Here is a 19,388-nt window from a genome sequence, read left to right as displayed (position 1 = left end):
AGTTGGCATCAGCACAACACTGTCTCCACACATTCACAAGCGCTCACATTTGAATTACATGAAAACTATATATTTATCTCATTAAATGGCAGAATTTGCAGTTAAATAATCTCACTATGACATAACACGATTTTAATATGTGGGCTGAATGTTTACGTAATGACATTCATATGTCAGATGGTATAGTTTTTTGTTTTTTTTTTGTATCTGAGCATTTTTACGAGTACCAGTACATGAGTGCAGTATCAGACCCGATACCGATACCAGAATCGGCATCGGGACAACACTAGTTAATTTCCATGACAATCGATTATGAAAATGTCTGAAAATTGACATCCCTACTTTAAATATACTTTCACTAATTGTGATTGGTATTTAGTTGTTTAAAAGCAAAACAGTGTAAATTAATTTCTATCAAGCATCAAATTGGTTTTCGTCCATCATTATTATTATTGGCTATCATATCACACAATAAATGCTGTCTGGAGCGGAAACAATACATGCATTGCATGACATTCTCTTCTTAACCACACTCACTCTCTCAAGAATGTGACAATAGGGTGCTTTTTGCCAGGTATAAGAGAACGGCTCAAGATGACAAACATTCGGGACGCTTTCATTGCAAATATTTGCATATGCACGGCCTGGCCCGGATTCTGACATCAAGAAAAGAAAAAACAAGCGATGTGCTACAGCCCTGCACTACACAATCAGTCTCACATTCACCTACACACTGCAGTGATGTCTGCTGTAGAGAAGACTTCAAAGGAGGCCATTTACACCACTGATATCACACCGCTCTTATCTGCCTCTCTTACCTCAGTGTAAATACCCTCATGAAAATAACAAGGGCAGAGGGAAACCACAATGAACAATTCTCTTCTCCTCTCCAACCATCTCATCCACAGACTGGAGCAGCAGTGTTTTTGTAACTACCTGTTTTCTGAGAAGTTTAATTGAGGGTCTTATTTGCATCTTATATTAAATAAAGGGCACTGTGAGTCTGTCACGAATTGAATGACATCTTTGAAGAGATCGGGAGATCTGATAACATTTAGCAAGCTAATCAGACACAAATGCCACTGTAAAACTTTGCTGACACATCTACAGAACTTTCCTTTAGGTAGAGGAAGGTTAGACCAGTCGGTGTGATACTGATGTTGACAACTCATTTAACACTAAATAAATATCAAAATGTAAATTACATGTAAATGTCAATAGTTAGGCTGGTTTGTGTGGGCCAGTTAGCCCCTGCTGGTAAATGTTGTAATTACAACATTTGGGCTCTGAAAGCATTTTTTTTTCATCCAAAAGGAGCCGTGTATTCGGGTGAAATAAGACGCAAATAATGTATTATTAGTCGGCATTTCTTTTTTTTTCTTTTTTTTTTAGAGTGCTCTTAAAAGCATGACTTCGGATCACACTTCTGGGGGGGCTCATGCCAGGCAAGCAACTAGCCTTGATATGAATGAGAATATTAATGGATAGATCTCTCCTTTACCTAAAGTTAAACTTTGTTGCAATGTCTATCGTTATTCCCGCTCATGTTGCCTCTAATTGCAGTCTCTCATTGAAAATAAATTACTTCTGGTTGCTTTGACATTGCAAACAGCCCCAGATGCAACGTAAGAGTATGTGTATGTATTGTGGTTATTGTAATACACATATGAAAATAAGTACTCACTAAACTCTTGTGAGCACTCTGCTCCATCTGCACGGAGAAAACGGACAGGTCTCCATTGAGAATGACATCCGCCAGGGCGTTCACAAGCGGCTGGTAGTGAATGATAAGGAACACCTAGAGACAGTGAGGCATCATTCCTCATCAGCTTCATGCCCCATAAAATCAGCAGTTTATTGCAAACTCGACCCCAAACATGCTTTACACTTTACGTATAGTGGCAGTTCTCTCACTGCAAGTCTTAACAAAACCAAAGCTGTGTGTACGTACTGTACCTGTGACAGCAGGTAGAGTGACACCTGAGGGTTGATCTTGCGCTCTTCTGACTGAAAAAAAAAAAAGAAAAATAATATTTTTTTTTTTTTTTACTATTATTAACCTTTGACCATAGAGCACCTTAAGTTTATACTCCACCCTGGAAGCACTCTCTATCGTCTCTACCAGTGCATATCTGGTTGCACAAGAGGGCTTTTAATGACTAAACTGTGTGGTAACTTAGGAAGAATTTCACCAGGAATCAAAGACTTTGACTTTGGTTAAAATGATAAAAATGTGTCAACTGGTACTAATTTTTAGAGTATTTTTTATGACACGGTTAGGCAAAATGTTGCCGCATGGTACAGAACACGTTCCAATCAGAATTTGCGCTCCAGCCATATGACATTAACACTAGACACAGGTTACAAAGCGATACATATTGCAATTCCTTGTATGTATTTTTCCATTCTTATTTAACTCCTGTTTATAACTGCATGCAGTAAGGTAGTTTCTTATGACATTACTTGATTGCATATTTGAAGCCTAAGCTCTGTTACGCTGTAAAGATCAAAGTCAATCCACATTCTCAATTTAAATGTGGAAGTGAATTCTCAAATTTGTATATGGTATGGTAAATTATGCCATTTGGATTTTGATTACCACAACTTTCAAATGAGGAAAAAAAAAATAATCTTAATTGCTCTATAAACACTTAACAAGAAATTGATTTGTATGGTTTCAAAAGAGTCATAAATAATAATCTACTGCATAGATTTTGTTCCTGACCTCCAATGGTTACGCAAAGTTGGCCTTGAATAAACACTAGCCTATGGGACTCTTTGAAGAAGGCAAGCTGTGTTTCAGACATGTATGAACCTGAGATTCAGACTCGACTCGCACTTAAAAGAATGTTCCGGGTTCAAGACAAGTTAGGCATAAATTGACAGCATTTGTGACATACAGTAATGTTGATTACCACAAAAAATGTATTTTGACTCATCCCTTTAAAAAAAAAAAAGTAAAAATCAAGGTTACAGTGAGGCACTTACAATGGAAGTGGATGTGGCCAATTTTTGGAGGGTTTAAATACAGAAATGTAAAGCTTATAATTTTATAAAAGCACTTGCATTAGTTCTTCTGTTAAAACTTGCATATTATTTAAGCTGTGAAGATGTTTAAATCATCATTTTTACAGTCGTTTTAGGGTTGTTGACATTACATCGTCATGTTAATGAAGTTGTAAAACTGGCTAAACTTTTCACAGAAAAGGTTAGTAATAGGGATTGGCATTTTGGCTATTTTGTCTACTCGAGTACTCGGACTAATTACTTGAGTACTCGAGGGGCAATGACATGTACATAACTGTATATATAATAACATGTCTGACAAACGTCTTTGGCTGCTGAATTGCATCTTGTTGTTCCAGCATATCGTCTATTCATTATTATAGGCTGTTATAAAATAATCTGTTACAAAATGTACAAATATAAAATAAAACATAATGCATCATATTTTGTCATTATGTGAAGATTCGCTGCCCAACTCAATGAAAAAATGGGCACAATGTGTGTCTGTCTGTTCTTCAGGTTACCGTAGTAATCCTAGTAAGCACGCACCAGTTTTTTTAGTGACTGTCTGAACAAGAGGAGACGCCATAACCATCACATTTATAATATGCGTGTTAAAGCTACACTATGTAACTTTTGGCCCTCTAGTGGTTAAGAAATACAACTGCATGCATCTTGCAGAAGAACATTGTTTTGGTAATGATGCAAGTTGTGCTTCGGCTCTGCTTCTCTGCGCGGATGAATGTGGTTCAAGGCACCAGTGCGCACATGGATACAGGACATCTTATCAGAGTGAATGGACAAATAAATAACAAACGAAAGAAAAAGACGGATATCCGAAAACATGTCATCTGAGCAGGCAAGTGTAATATCTTATGCTGCTGTTTTGACTTATTGGAAACATTGATGATTTGAAATAAATGACGTTACAAAAGTTAGGTGACGTTCGTTAACATTAGACATCACGTTTACTAGTCTGATTAGGTCAAACGTTGTAAAGTTTTTATAACTGCAGGATATTCTGGCCAAATAGACCACGGTAGTAATTAATTTATAGATTGTCATTGTTACCAAACAGTGGTCAACATCATTTCGAGACTCCTATGTCCTTGGCAAGCCTAGGACTAAAGGATATATTTATATAAATTAAAGAAAATTACACACATGTGATGCAAGTGAAAAGTTCTGCACCGATTACTGTATAATTACTGTCATTGCCCCTCGAGTACTCGAGTAATTAGTCTGAGTACTCGAATAGACAAAATGGCCACTACACACTTAATTTCACTACACACACACAGACTCAAACCATATCAATAAAATATCTTACCTGTTGAGTAAGAAAAAAGCCATCTCTGGGTCGCTTTTAAATCTTTTCAGATCTCTGAGTTGTCCCCACCTCTGAAAAGCCAAGCCGATGTTGATTCGGGTTTTATTACAGACACTGTAGCTTTCCTTTTTTGCTTGTAGGCTCTACTCTGTTCGGGGTTTCTTTGTTTTTACAACCGGTGATTCCCCAGAGGATTGCCGTTTTGAATGATCTATGGTCAATTTTTCTCATTCTTTGTGACAACAAACTTTCAGCTTCACGCTACTCCCACACCATATATACGCTTCAGTAGCTGGAGCTTATTTTCTCTGTGTACGGATATGACGTGAACACACACGGGCGAAGGACGTATGTATGCAATTTCCCGTGAAATCCGTCCCGACAGCTCTAAAATATAAATAATTATTATAGGTTTATCAAAGTGTATTTGGGTAAAGACATGGTTTGGAAGATGGATTTTTGTTGCACTCTCTCATTAATAACATTTTGTTATTTTTTACAAAATAAAAGTTACATAGTGTAGCTTTAAGTTGAAGTTCAGTTTTGAAGACGCTGCACTCCGTTCCATTTATCTACGCTCTGTCTAGCTGTTTGAAACACTCGCAGCGCATTGAGTCCACTGCCACATGTCCGGGGTGGGTGGGTGGGTGTGTGTGTCTCCCCAATTTTTCGCTCCTGTGGGGAAAGCCGCGATGCTCCGTATTGTTGTTGCTGTGGTGATTCATGAAGCATTTCATTTAACTTGGAGAGTCAGAATTTTCACCTTTCAACTGGGGAAAGTGCAACGGAATGACACTTTATGTCGGACTTCTAACTTGGAAACTCGAGCGGAAATCTTCAACTCCCATTTCGTCGAGATGCAGGTGTGTATTACTTCACACAAACATTTCAGCAGCCAGGACAGGGAGGTTTACAGTCAGTGACGTTCACTTTTATTTAATAATAGCTATTAACGAGTCAAAGTTCTTACATTAAATTATAATAAAATGTGTTTAGCACAAGTTTTGCAAAGACAGGAGTTCAAAACACAGTTAATTACACTCTCTTTTGATTATCGTAACGATAGCATTGCAGCATTGTACATCAGTTTGGTTGCTAAGAGATGTCTCTGACAATCAATGTACCCCTCAAAATCACAATGTAATCAATCTCAAAATTAAAAATAAGCTCCCTCTTTGACACATTTGTGTTTAGTTGTCAGGTAATTGTCACTGAATTTCAAATTAAGTGAAAAGTCACATCATGCTTGATCACCATCGATCATCGTTTTCATGATCGATCACTGGTGCTACGTCTGAGTACTCATGCCCATCCCTAGTTAGTATGTGATTTTATCACACTAAAATCGTGTATACACGCATATCCTTTATGTCTTGTGGCTATACTTTTGAAACAGTGATTATTTTAACGTTCAAAGATTGGCCCCATTCACTTCCATTGTAAGTTCCTCACTGTAACCCAGACATTTGCTTTTTTAAAGAAAAGGAGGGATGATAATCAATGGTAATCAACATTATGCAACAAATGTGGTCCACCGAGTTTAACTTGTATTGAACCCGGAATATTACTTTAAGTTGAAAAATGATTTGATACTTGGGGCATTTTCAGACCTGTAGCTTGTTTGATTTGTTCTGAAACAGTTGTTACAATGTTGCATTTTCTTCTTGGTACAGTTCACTTTCACAAGGCAACATTTCAAAACTGACCAAAACTGGGCTGTGTCTAGAAGGTAACACCCCAGCAGACAAAGCCGTATGAGAGTCTCAAGGTTAGGGTTAGGTTTGGTGTAGGGTTTCAAGTTAAATCAAGTATTTTTTATTTGTATAGTGCTTTTCACAACACACAGCATTACAAAGCAGCTTTACAGAAAACCATGCTTTAACAGAAAATGAAGCCATAATATCTTTCTGCGGTACTACAAATAAACAATAAACAGTGTGTGAAAATCGAATGCGGCTCTTGCAAGACTGTTGGCAACCGGGGGTTACCTTCCAGACACTACTCCAAAATTGTGTTAATAAAAGTCACATATGAGCAAACTGCCCACTCACTGGTCAGAATGTTTAACGTCTACCTACCTGTGTCTGTTCTGCTGCTCTTCAACAGAAAGCAGCAATCATGCTAATATTACCTCAGGAATTTTTAAACACCACCTTATTTTTATTTATTTTTAAATGTGATTATATATTACAGTATACAGTATAGTTGCCAAAAAGGCTATATCCACGTTCGATTTATGTATTACAGTGACGTGCTGACCTACAGATTTCTTCTCCAAAGATCCATCAGGTATGCTCATGGTTATCGTAGGGATATCGGTTGCTTCATTGGTCAATTAGATCGGATTGCATTCTCACAAGTGTCTTTGTTTGGAATCAGACCAATTGTTTTGGTGCAGATCCGAGTGAAATTACAGTGTTCATATGTGCCTTAAGTAACCGAACTAAAAGAGAAAACGCACCAGGTTCCAAAACAAATGCTCCAAATGAGCCAGGTGTGAAAACGCCCTTACGGCACTTTTCCACTGCACGTTACGGTTCGACTCGACTCTGCTCGCTTTACTTTTCTGAGCTTGCTTTTCCACTGCAGTTTAGTGCCGCCTCAACGTGGGTGGGATTATAGGCTGATCGTCATAGTTGCGCCGCCTCTACTGCCGTGACATCATCTTAAACGCGACACAAACATTACGGACCATAAACAATAACACGACCGCTAGCTGTTAGCTACTAGCTTATTGTGCTGCATAAAGCAGTTGTTGCATGGTGATTTTACACAAGTGTAACAGTTAAATTGGCCTGGTTGTTTTAGAAGCAAGCTTTCCAGTGGCTGGTCAACTAAATAAAGTGAAGCTTTCAAGCAGAATATAGAGTTAACGTAACAAAACATACCATCCTCCATCGTGGACTCCAACAACGCCGTGGCCGAGTCCAGGGCACTCTCCCTCCCATTGCTCGCCGGTTTATTGCCATAGATAGCGTCCATTTGGTCGAACCACTTCCACTTTCTTCTGTTTGAACCACTCCGGCTGTTGTGGTCCTTGCACTCCTTCTGTAGTCACTTTTAAGTTTTTTTAACTTTTCCCTACACTGTTGGTAGGTCCAGTGGTAGCCGTGTGCGGCCAACAGCTGAGAAACTTCCTGAAAGACATTTTCGTTTCACGCTGTTTCGTTCGTCGCTAATGAGAGGAACGTCTGCACCTCGTTTATTGACCACGGCGTGGTTTTGCGATTCAAAAGTCGCATGAACAAATGATATTGCTGTCGCTGTTGCTAACTTTAAAACTAGCGGGTTGATGTCCTGTGTCGCAAATCCAGTGACGCTGGTAGTGACGATTCTCTCGGACCAATCTGTGATCTGCAGTTTTGACGTCACATTTAGTATCGGCTCGGCTTGCTTGGAACCTCAATCGAGGTGGTACTAAAAAAAAGTATCAGGTACCAGGTACTATCCACAGTGGAAAACCCCCAAAAAGCGAGCAGAGTCGAGTCGAGCTGTACCATGCAGTGATGAACAACAAGTCTTTATGTCTAAAAGGAGATATTTTCAGAGAATATTGTGACACTGTATAGATGCAAGGGAGCTTGTCATGCACCCTCTGTTGCTTTTTTTCAGGTAAAAATGTGCAGCCATTTGCTCACTTTTTCAATGAAATCCCTAGAAATAATATATTTTTTTAAAGATTATTAAATTAATTGTAACAGGTTGTTTTTTTAAGTATCAAACCAGCAGCATATAGAAAAGTGTTACCAAAAGAGTTAAGAATTGACTTGGACTCATGACAAAAGACTAAGACTTAAGATTTGACTTGAACTTGTGACAAAAGACTTGACTTGGACTCTTCAGTATATCAGAGACTGAGTAGTTGTGTGCAGAGGACTGGGGTCTCACCTGCTCTTGGCTGACCAGAGAGTACACATACAAGGGCAGGAACAGGCGGTTGAGAAGGTGGTCGGTCAGCACGTCATCGAGAAACTCACAGTTGATGATGAGGATGTCATTCAGATAGTGAAGGTGGTCCAGATGCTCAGCTACCAGATCGCTTAGTTTCCCTCTGTTTTTATGTCTGATGAGGTGTGGGAGTGGTAGGTGAAAAAGGGTAAAACTTTATTGATTATATTAATGAGTAAGCTACACTAGTACATAGCCAGAAGTGTGTACACCCTTGTATTTAGCAAGTTTGGGTATTCCAGTAATTCCAGTGAAGACATCTTTTAATGCTACAACATAAAATGATTTTCTAGAGAATTGTGTGCTTTCAAAATTGTCGCAAAGGTCTGAAAAGCGCCCTTTGGCTATCACCCCTGGAGTCAAAAGTTCGAATCCAGGGCGTGCTGAGTGACTCCAGCCAGGTCTCCTAAGCAACCAAATTGGTCCGGTTGCTAGGGAGGATAGAATCACATGGGGTAACCTCCTCGTGGTCGCAATTAGGGGTTCTTGCTCTCAGTGGGGTGCATGGTAAGTTGTTCGTGGATCGCAGAAAGTAGCATGAGCCTCTACATGCTGGGGGTCTCCGTGGTGTCATCTACAGCGAGCCACATAATAAGATGTGCGGATTGACTGTCTCAGAAGCAGAGGCAACTGAGACTTGTCCTCCGCTACCCGGATTGAGGTGAGTAACTGCGCCACCACGTGGACTTACCAAGTAGTGGGAATTGGGCATTCCAAATTGGGAGAATAGGGGATAAAAAAAGAAAAAAAAAAAGGGCCCTTTGGAGATGTTCCAGCACAACAATGCCCCAGTGCAAAAAGCGAGGTCCATAAAGAAATGGTTTACTGAGTCTGATGCAGAAGAACTTGACTGGCCTTCAAAAAGACCAGACCCGAAGCCCACTGAACACCTTTGAGCTAAACTGGACAACAGACTCCAAGCCAGGCCCATCGCCCAACATCAGTGCCTGACCTCTGTGATGCTTGTGTTCCAACATTTAGTGTAAAGCCTTCCGAGAAGAGAGGAAGATTTAATAGTAGCAAAGGGAGGGATTAATGTCTATAATTTAAAATCAAATGTTCAACATGCACATATGGGTGTGGTGTTCAGGTGTCTATGTACAGTACTTTTGGTCATATAGTGTATGTTTTGAATGAACACGATTTCAGATATGTTATCAATTCCAACTCTGGTCAATGGTGACACCTAGTGGTATGGAGGTGAACTGCACATAGATTTGTCAACAAATTCTGACAAGAATCTCAAATGTCACTTTATCTATTCAGCAACCTTCAGATGTGTCTTTTAAATGTCCTTACTCTTCATCAGTCTGCACACACTTGTCCAACTCGATGACGTGGCTGCCGATGAACCAGACCAAATTGGAGAAGTATGGCACAGCTGTTTTGTCCCGGATGTAGTGCAGCATGTGCTGGTTGTCCACTAAAAAGGTAGGACGAAAGTCACCACGGTTACTTGAGAACAGACAGAGACGTCAAAAAACAGCCACAGTAACATGGGAAAGGAACTGAGGTTTAGTATTACTAATAAAACAACAGCAGCAGACACAGTGATAGCTAATGCTCCTCAAAAAAAAAAAAGAATTTTGTTAATTACTAACCAATGTGCAGTAAGTGGTCAGATGTTGGAGGGTTAATGATGTTTTTCTATACAATGAGTGATGCAACAGGAAGACCATCTGGAATATTTTTGATCCGATGCGATAAACAAGCCTTTAACTAGGCATGCCAGGAGTATTAGATGTTGCCAAACGTTTCTGTAAAAACTTGCAATGGCTTACAATGCAGTAAAAAGTAACAGGAACATATGACTAGATATTTTTATATATTTTTCTAAGAAAACTGCCCATGCCAAAGGTTGCTATGGTGTTCTGGTTGTTTACTGGCCAAAGTCAAAAAAGCCCACACCATATTTCTATCATATATTAGTTCCTAGATATGGCTCAGATCTCCCTCTTCAAAACTCACTATTTCAGTGGGTCTGTTGATGTGCTTGAAACTGTTGGCTCAATTTCCTGTCTAACAAGGTTAGGAATAATTTGAGATTTGAAGGATGGACGGAATTGTACTGTAGGTAAGATCTCTATCTGTGATAATGAGCAATAAAATGCAAATACAAAATGAATTTGAAGATATGGGCCTAATTACGAGATAATGAACCTCCAGCATCTTTTCACTAATAAACAGTAGTTTTTTTTTATTTTTTATTATCAAAATTAAAAACACACATTCAACTAGCAAAATCACCATCAAAGCCAAAAAGAGGGTTCAAATAAAGGCTTAAATATGTGACAGTGCAAAATAAGTTTATAATATTCTCAAAGTCTGAACTGCACACCTTTGTAGACACTCAAAAGCAACTGGTGTGTTTACAATATAAATATAGAGAACATGCAGTACAAGTGGCACAATAGAAGAAAGTACAAGTAACAATTAAGTTCTGAATTTGACCAACTTACATGATACTGGAATAAGGCACACAGGAGTCACCATAGAGGGAGAGGGGAAGAAAAGACAAAGGGTTAACAAGATGAAGGGATCAAGCTAGTGGAGCTCTGGGCTTAGAGGCCTAGTGATAAAACCATCATGCCACCTATTGGCTGGAAATAAACCTGCACAAAAGAGCATCTGGAACCAAGAACATCCCAACAACAGTGCAAGCCCCAATAACTTAACACCATACATAACAACCAGCCCCAAGAAGCTGCCAGAGCATGCTAATAAAACAAAGAGGGAGGATACAATCCAATGGTTTATTCTGACAATCAGGGATTTTAATTGCAATTCTTCAGTGCATTTATATAGTATTTACATGTGATCTATCATAACAATATGTATGTACCGTGGCTCCAAAAATTGGATTTAGACACTTAAGCCTAGGGCTGGTAATCCTAAAGAATTTAACAATTCCGGTTCCGATTCCTCTTAACTTTCTAGTAATTCTTTTAGTACCTTTTTTTTAAAGAATTATTTGGAAATAAGAAATGCAATTCTTATTGTATTTACTACCCTCTGCTGTCTGTTACCAAATAATGAGATCATTTCAGATTTCTACAGAGCAGATATAACAAATTCATGTAAAAGGTGTGTCTGCAGACTTTTTAGAGACATAAATGCAATCCAATAATAGATCCTTACTATATTTTAAATAATCAAATCTAAATCAACAAGAAATGTGATGGAATATTCATTAATTCATTTATTCTAGAAAGAAAGAAAACACAATATTTAAAAAAAAAAAGCTTAGGTTTGCAATTATAAAACAAAATATTGTGTAAAACATTAAGACAAAACATACTTGGATGCTTACTGGTTCTCAAACTGATATACAGTGGTGTGAAAAAGTGTTTGCCCCCTTCCTGATTTCTTATTTTTTTGCATGTTTGTCACACTTAAATGTTTCAGATCAAACAAGTTTAAATATTAGTCAGAGATAACACAAGTAAACACAAAATGCAGTTTTTAAATGAAGGCTGTTATTATTAAGGGAAAACAAAATCCAAACCTACATGGCCCTGTGTGAAAAAGTGTTTGCCCCACCTGTTAAACCACAGTTAAGTTATGTTTTATCACACCTGAGTTCAATTTCTCTAGCCACACCCAGGCCTGATTACTGCCACACCTGTTCTCAATCAAGAAATCACTTAAATAGGACCTGCCTGATAAAGTGAAGTAGACCAAAAGATCTTCAAAAGCTAGACATCATGCCGAGATCCAAAGAAATTCAGGAACAAATGAGAAAGAAAGTAATTGAGATCTATCAGTCTGGAAAAGGTTATAAAGCCATTTCTAAAGCTTTGGGACTCCAGAGAACCACAGTGAGAGCCATTATCCACAAATGGCGAAAACATAGAACAGTGGTGAACCTTCCCAGGAGTGGCCGGCCGACCAAAATTACCCCAAGAGCGCAGCGACGACTCATCCAAGAGGTCCCAAAAGACCCCATAACAACATCCAAAGAACTGCAGGCCTCACTTGCCTCAGTTAACGTCAGTGTTCATGACTCCACCATAAGAAAGAGACTGGGCAAAAATGGCCTGCATGGCAGAGTTCCAAGACGAAAACCACAGCTGAGCAAAAAGAACATTAAGGCTCGTCTCATTTTTGCCAGAAAACATCTTGATGATCCCCAAGACTTTTGGGAAAATACTCTGTGGACTGACGAGACAAAAGTTGAACTTTTTGGAAGGTGTGTGTCCCATTACATCTGGCGTAAAAGTAACACTGCATTTCAGAAAAAGAACATCATACCAACAGTAAAATATGGTGGTGGTAGTGTGGTGGTCTGGGGCTGTTTTGCTGCTTCAGGACCTGGAAGACTTGCTGTGATAAATGGAACCATGAATTCTGCTGTCTAGCAAAAAATCCTGAAGGAGAATGTGCGGCCATCTGTTCGTGACCTCAAGCTGAAGCGAACTTGGGTTCTGCAGCAGGACAATGATCCAAAACACACCAGCAAGTCCACCTCTGAATGGCTGAAGAAAAATAAAATGAAGACTTTGGAGTGGCCTAGTCAAAGTCCTGACCTGAATCCTATTGAGATGCTGTGTCATGACCTTAAAAAGGCAGTTCATGCTCGAAAACCCTCCAATGTGGCTGAATTACAACAATTCTGCAAAGATGAGTGGGCCAAAATTCCTCCACAGCGCTGTAAAAGACCCATTGCAAGTTATCGCAAACGCTTGATTGCAGTTGTTGCTGCTAAGGGTGGCCCAACCAGTTATTAGGTTTAGGGGGCAATCACCTTTTCACACAGGGCCATGTAGGTTTGGATTTTGTTTTCCCTTAATAATAACAACCTTCATTTAAAAACTGCATTTTGTGTTTACTTGTGTTATCTTTGACTAATATTTAAACTTGTTTGATGATCTGAAACATTTAAGTGTGACAAACATGCAAAAAAATAAGAAATCAGGAAGGGGGCAAACACTTTTTCACACCACTGTAAACCGGCGGCCAAAAGTTTAGAATAATGTACAGATTTTTCTGTTTCGGAAGGTAATTGGTACTTTAATTCACCAAAGTGGCATTCAACTGATCACAAAGTATAGTCAAAAAACATGTAAAAAAACAGCACCATCACTATTTGAAAAAAGTCATTTTTGATCAAATCTAGAGAGGCCTCATTCCAGCAGCCATCACTCCAACACCTTGGCTAGTGTCTCGTTTGGAAGGCTGCATGCTAGGTAGGATGCGTCCTTTGAAGGCTGCAGTATACCGAGCGTCCTCCTTTAAACAAGTCTTGTTTAAATGAGATGGCCTTCGTAGGATGAACGGAAACGGAACGTAACATGGTTGCTATGAAAGCACGCCACTTTTTAACAAGCACGAGCGCATCTGAACATCATATTTACGGGCAAATTGGCGTCATTTTTTTTGTAGACATTTCCATTGAAGCAAAGAATTGTGGGTTGTGAGTGCCCACAAAGGATAAACCTCATGCATCCTCCGAATTCCCGTGAAAGAAGGTCGCATTTGAAGGCTGCATTCGAAGTGTCCTACTCGCTTTTCTGAAACGAGACAGCCTCGGTGACGTATGCGGCCGACAAACGCGACCTCCGGAGGACGCAGCCTTCCAAACGAGACAGCCCTTATCCTTGAGCAATCATGCTAAATTGCTAATCTGGTACTAGAAAATCACTTGCCATTATATCAAACACAGTTGAAAACTGGTTCGTTAAATGAAGCTTAACACTGTCTTTGTGTTTGTTTTTGCCACAGTATGCAATAGACATTTTGGGGCTACTGTATGCATATTAAAGCAGCATGCGCCAATGGTAGTTTGACCTAAAAATCAACAAACGGTTCTCAAATAAACACTATCTCTACAGGGACTGATTAATTATAGGGAAATCACAATCCAAGCATAAAGCAGAAATAGGGAAATGTTAAGAACTGTTTTTCAAGAAGGGAAGAAGTATTGAGATACAAGCTCAAGCCAGAGAACAGCGTTGAAACAGATCAGCATAAGCCCTCTGATTTCTGTCCTAAACGAAAATACAGATGACCATAGCCGTGAAGTCCATTTGTTTGCCTATGCGTGTGTGTAGAGTCAGTAGGCCACAGCGAATACTAAATGTAAATGTGCATTACTCACAGATGGCGGAGAGCAGCGTCAGCATGCCCATGCATCAGAGGCATGACAGAGTCATTGACAGCAGAAAGGAAGATGGGGCAGCTGCAGAAGCTGAGTCAGGGATCTACTCACCTTTGTACACATTGAGTGTGATCGTCCTGACTGCGATCCTGACCATGCTCTCTGGGTGGTTGAAAAACTTAATGGCCTCCGTGTACAGGGCAAAATCATTAGTGTGCTGGAAGCATGGGAGACAGAGAGTGAGGCCGTCATTGAGGAGGGTTAGCTTAGAGAGAGCAGAGCTGCAACTAGTGACAAACCAAGATCTTTAGAGTTTTACATTATTCTGTTTTTTAATTCTAGGATGTCTACAGACCAGAAAACTATAACATCAACAACTAGCATTGTCGAGAGTCCCTGAACGCAATGCTACTGGCTGATAAATTGGCTAAAAAAAGCTATTCAAAATCTTTGTTATATAAAACCCACTGCAATAAACTCATGCAGCTATGTAACACAGTGTTTGACTTTATTTCTAGGTTATATTCTAAATGGGCATTCACTCCCACTGACAGTGATTTGCAGCGACAGTGTTCAGGAGTGCTTCTCATTTCTTAAATTGTGCATCCTCATTTCCCCACTCCTCCGTCCTTGAGCCCGTGACCCGGACACTGATCATGGAGGATTTATCAATTAATCCCTGTGGTCAAAGCCTGAGTTACACACATATAAACAAACCCAAAAAAATTAACAGATAAAAAGGAGAAAAAGAAAGAATCCCACAAAGGATACAATTTACAAACTGTGTTTCCACATGGTTCTCACTAAGAGCCTTACAGAAAGGTCCAGTATTTGTTCCATTTCTTACCACAGACGTATAATCTACCAAGCTGCTTATATGACATCTTTTCAAATGCCACCACGCTGCCCAATTCGGTGAACCATTCTTGAAATGAGGGAGCGCCTTTTAACTTCCATCCTCTAAGAATTATCTATCTGCCAATCATTACACTAGTTTGGACCCAGCGTTTTGTATATTTGTCACCTACTTTAATAACTGCCCCATCACCCAATATATATAGTCTGGGGCAGAATGAAATTTCAGTGTCTAGAGCCTCACAGATAAAATTTTGGACTCTTACCCAGAATTCTTGAATCTTAGTGCAGAACCACAGAGCATAGGCTATGTCTCCAACCTCCAAATGACATCGGCAGCAGGTAGGTGTGCCTTTTAAACCAAGCCTAAACAAACTACAGCAAGTCCAGTAGAAGTCCCAAACTGCAGCGTTATATAACGGGAAAAACGCCATAAACAGACATGACAGTTGTGAAAGCGGCACTTAGCTATAGGCTACATGATGAGAGAAACCATCCAAAACGCTTTGAAACTAACAGACTTTGACTTCTGAGACATCGGTATAATATCCATTAATGTTGCATGATTGATTAAATTAAAACTGAAATCACAATATGGCCTTGTGAGATTACTAAACCTTAAAGGGCTGTTTCAAAATATAGTCTTCATTTAGCGCTTCAGTCAGCACTGCGTCAGCAAGTGGCGCCCTCTAGCGGTCAGGACCAATAAAATATTATTTAAAAGGGGATTTTGTTTCTTTGCTTAAATCTTTTTAATTTTCCATAATGTGGTTGACATTTCCATGGAATTGGCCAACATATTCATAGTATGAATTTGTAATGTTCTATCATAAACAGTACAAACCTGTTAAAATGTGAGTTATGTTGTTTTAGAAGTACAAAATATCCCTTTTTCTCATCAATCATGTTATCATATTACGTTTTTTGTTTTTTTATTATCTTTTTAAATGGGGTTATATTCTATTTATCTTTCATTGTTGTCTCTCTTTAAAATTATTTGGCCTGTCATGTGTTCAACAGATCCAATCAATGTTCAATTGAAATTTTTTGTTAGAACAGAAAAAAAAGGAAAAAAAAAAAGCTTTTGTACCTCTTTGAGCATTTTTTAAGCATAATTCTGAAGTAAAACAGTGATCTGATGACAAAATAAGTGGCAAAATATCCATATCGGCCTATAGTTTTTTGTTAAAATCTGAGTTACATAATAAATATAAATGCATTTAATAAATGCACGCTTTTATAACTGATGCACCCTCATGGCCTTGTCTACACTTGCTTGCGTCACCAAAGTCTGGACTCGGAGGAGGATCGCAAGGGCGTTGGATGGGACAGGGCCTTCAGAGACACAAGAAAGATGAGAAAAGTTTAACTTCATGCAAATGAGCAGGGATCCGTTGTGGTGACTACCAATGGGAGTGAAGACATTGGAGCCAATGTGATCCATCTAATGTGAGATGCTGTAGTTTAGCACAGGCAATGAGGAGGTGAAATTAATAGTAGCTGAGATCAACTGTTTCCCTGTGCCATGTTAATTGTCTCTGCACTCAAACAGGAATGTAACGCCAGGTTCACACATCCTCCATGAGCGGGGCGTGAGTGAGGCGTGAGCGGCACATGAGTGGGACGGTCGCGTTGGGCGTTCACATTGGCTGCATCCCTTCAGCGAGAAACAGCAGCACAGAAAATAAAGTTATCTATGGTGTCCTACGCCAATTTTTTTTAATAAGGTCATAATAAACTGAGGTTATTGCTGCTTCAATGACAGCAGTGGGCAGTCACGTGCACTTCATCTTTATCAGCACACTATGTCGTGATTGGTTAATGTTGAGTCTATTCTATACACCTATACAGAATGAGAATGGCAAAAGGTCAGGCAGTTTATTAATTCTTTCCTTTATTAAGTTATTTTATTGAGTTTACTTGCATCCAGACTTATCATTTGTAGTGTACTGTAGATTCGTAATAGAATAATTTGTATTTGCTTTTGCATCTTTTCAATAATCTCCTGATTATTTTAGTGTTGTACTGCATCCAGAAATGTCTTGTTGATGAGAGAGGTCAACAGAGAATGGCCAGACTGCAAACTGACAAAGTCTATGGTAACTTATCTAACCGCTCTGTACAATTGTGGTGAGAAGAATATCATATCAGAATGCTATTCTGAGATGCGGGTTGGTGCTGATTTGGCGGCACGAGGGGGACCTACACGATATTAGGCAGGTGGTTTTAATGTTGTGACTGATCAGTGTATATACAGTCACTGCAGGATTATCAAGGAAAATTGCAGCATCTGATCTCTCATAGAGCAAATCCTTTCACCCAGGTACTCTCTATTCCCAACACCAATGATTAATAACCATCAAAGGTGCCACGGAATAAAGAACACATGGCCTTTAAGTACATCCATTTACAGTACACCAATAACTTCCCCCTATACAAAAGATCCCTAAAACATCTTTTTTTTTTTTTTTTTTTTTAACCTTCAAAGCCCTCATAAAACAGTTGCAAACTTACAGTTGGCCTGGATTTGTTAAAAATGAAAGAACATAATTGCTCAAAGAACTGAGCTGCATGAAAACACAGGAAACACAGTTCTACAAAGTCACCGTGAACTGTTATCTCTTCCTGGAAGTATGCTTCATAGTCTGTTAAATGCAGTATGTGTCAGAGCCCACAATCAAAAGCCCCTCACTACTTCTCACTACTCAACTGTCATTTCAGAAAATTATCCAATAAAAATCAACTGGGTTGAAAATACTCTGACTCTCTTTGAAGCAGCTACAAGCACTTCCATACCTATACATACCTCATTGTAGAAGAAGTGCACAGTATGGTTGTTGAGTTTAAGAGACAATGTCTTCAAAAAGGAGATATAGTAGGCCATAATTTCCTCATCAGAAAAGTCAAATTTATGCACAATGATGGAATTAACATGATTATTGGAAAGCAAGTAATCTAGAAAAAAAGGAACAGTATATTAAAGCTCAGAACATAAAACTAAGATCTTTATAATCTTAACAAAAATGCAATGCATAACATGTAACTGAACTTTGTCCAGATACTTACAGAGTGACGTCTCATGACTTATGTTCTCAAAGAGAATGTTGAGCGTTTGCAGAAGCTGGACACACACATACCGGCCAGATTTCTGCCGTAGTATGTTGAGGAAAAATGCAAGCATGTTCTTCTCCAGAAAGAAGCTACAAAGAGAGCATGGAAAGTGTTGGCCATAAACAAATATGATTTAAACATAATCTGGTGCATCATATATACAGTTATTTAACAGGCAGGAACATTACAGCACTTAACAACAACAATAAAAGCTGAATATGGAAAAATAAGGTCAAACTCACTCAAAGACAGAGCTGTCATTCTGATCACCCCAGATGAGAATCTCAGTAATGGAGCGAATAGTTTCCACCAGCAGGTTTCTGTTGTGATCAGTCACTGTTGTGTTTTTTGTCAGGACGTGGTACATGTATCTAAATGAAAATCAATGAAACTTTAATTACACAATAAAATACATATTATAAACACACAATTTATAACTTCCAAGCATATGTATTGCATATTATGTCATAACAACCATAAATAGCCTACCTGCATACTAAAATATCGCAAGAGCCTTAGAAAATGTATTTTAAAAGACACACTCTAGAACCGAGCACTCAAAATGTTACAAAAATGTCCCAGGCAGCTTACTAGGATTTGAGACACAACCTACCACTGTTTTGCTCCTATAAAACGGCCAATAACAAATTCTGACTAAAGCAGTCTGACTGTTTCAGTTTTCAACGTAATTATTATTAGTGTTTTTTGATAATAATGACAAGTACTCGCTAGCGAGTTAGCTCCAGCAAAACTTACTTTAAATGGTCCAAAGAGTGAATATTTTTGGACTTCCCCTGTCCTCCGACCCAGCTCCTCGATCGTCCGAACATGTTTTCGGGTGTTTTTTATATCGCAATGTCAATGATTTGTAACAAAATTAGCTAGGCGAATTGATCCATATCCGCTGCAGCAAAGGCCTCGAATCCTCACATGAAAACATAACTGACGACCTAGCGTTCATGACATGACACAGACCTCAACTCGGTGTCACTGTGGGACTTGTAGTTTAGTAACGAAGTGATAAACGTGAGTTCGAATTAG

General features: G+C 39.0%; 1 protein-coding gene across 3 annotated transcripts in view; it reads right to left on the bottom strand.

The window, feature by feature from the left end:
* LOC127450089 (protein CLEC16A-like) overlaps positions 1 to 19,319 on the bottom strand; it is an 86,388-nt gene extending 67,069 nt beyond the window's left edge. For 2 of the 3 annotated variants that reach the window (XM_051713837.1, XM_051713838.1), the window contains exons 1-9: positions 19,104 to 19,319; positions 18,590 to 18,718; positions 18,303 to 18,436; positions 18,043 to 18,191; positions 14,493 to 14,598; positions 9,584 to 9,707; positions 8,225 to 8,399; positions 1,957 to 2,007; positions 1,685 to 1,798 (exon numbers count right to left, since the gene is read on the bottom strand). In XM_051713837.1, coding sequence (XP_051569797.1) covers positions 1,685 to 1,798; positions 1,957 to 2,007; positions 8,225 to 8,399; positions 9,584 to 9,707; positions 14,493 to 14,598; positions 18,043 to 18,191; positions 18,303 to 18,436; positions 18,590 to 18,718; positions 19,104 to 19,177 — 1,056 coding nt within the window. In that variant the 5' untranslated portion in view covers positions 19,178 to 19,319. Of the gene's footprint in view, positions 1 to 1,684; positions 1,799 to 1,956; positions 2,008 to 8,224; positions 8,400 to 9,583; positions 9,708 to 9,885; positions 10,674 to 14,492; positions 14,599 to 18,042; positions 18,192 to 18,302; positions 18,437 to 18,589; positions 18,719 to 19,103 lie in introns of those variants that run through there. The other variant, XM_051713839.1, reaches the window with a different exon arrangement.
* Positions 19,320 to 19,388: the final 69 nt, after the last annotated feature.

This window comes from Myxocyprinus asiaticus, chromosome 13, assembly GCF_019703515.2.
Source record: "Myxocyprinus asiaticus isolate MX2 ecotype Aquarium Trade chromosome 13, UBuf_Myxa_2, whole genome shotgun sequence".
Classification (NCBI taxonomy): domain Eukaryota; kingdom Metazoa; phylum Chordata; class Actinopteri; order Cypriniformes; family Catostomidae; genus Myxocyprinus; species Myxocyprinus asiaticus.
Note: the sequence above shows the minus strand (reverse complement) of the source record. Positions and strands in the feature narration are given on the sequence as shown.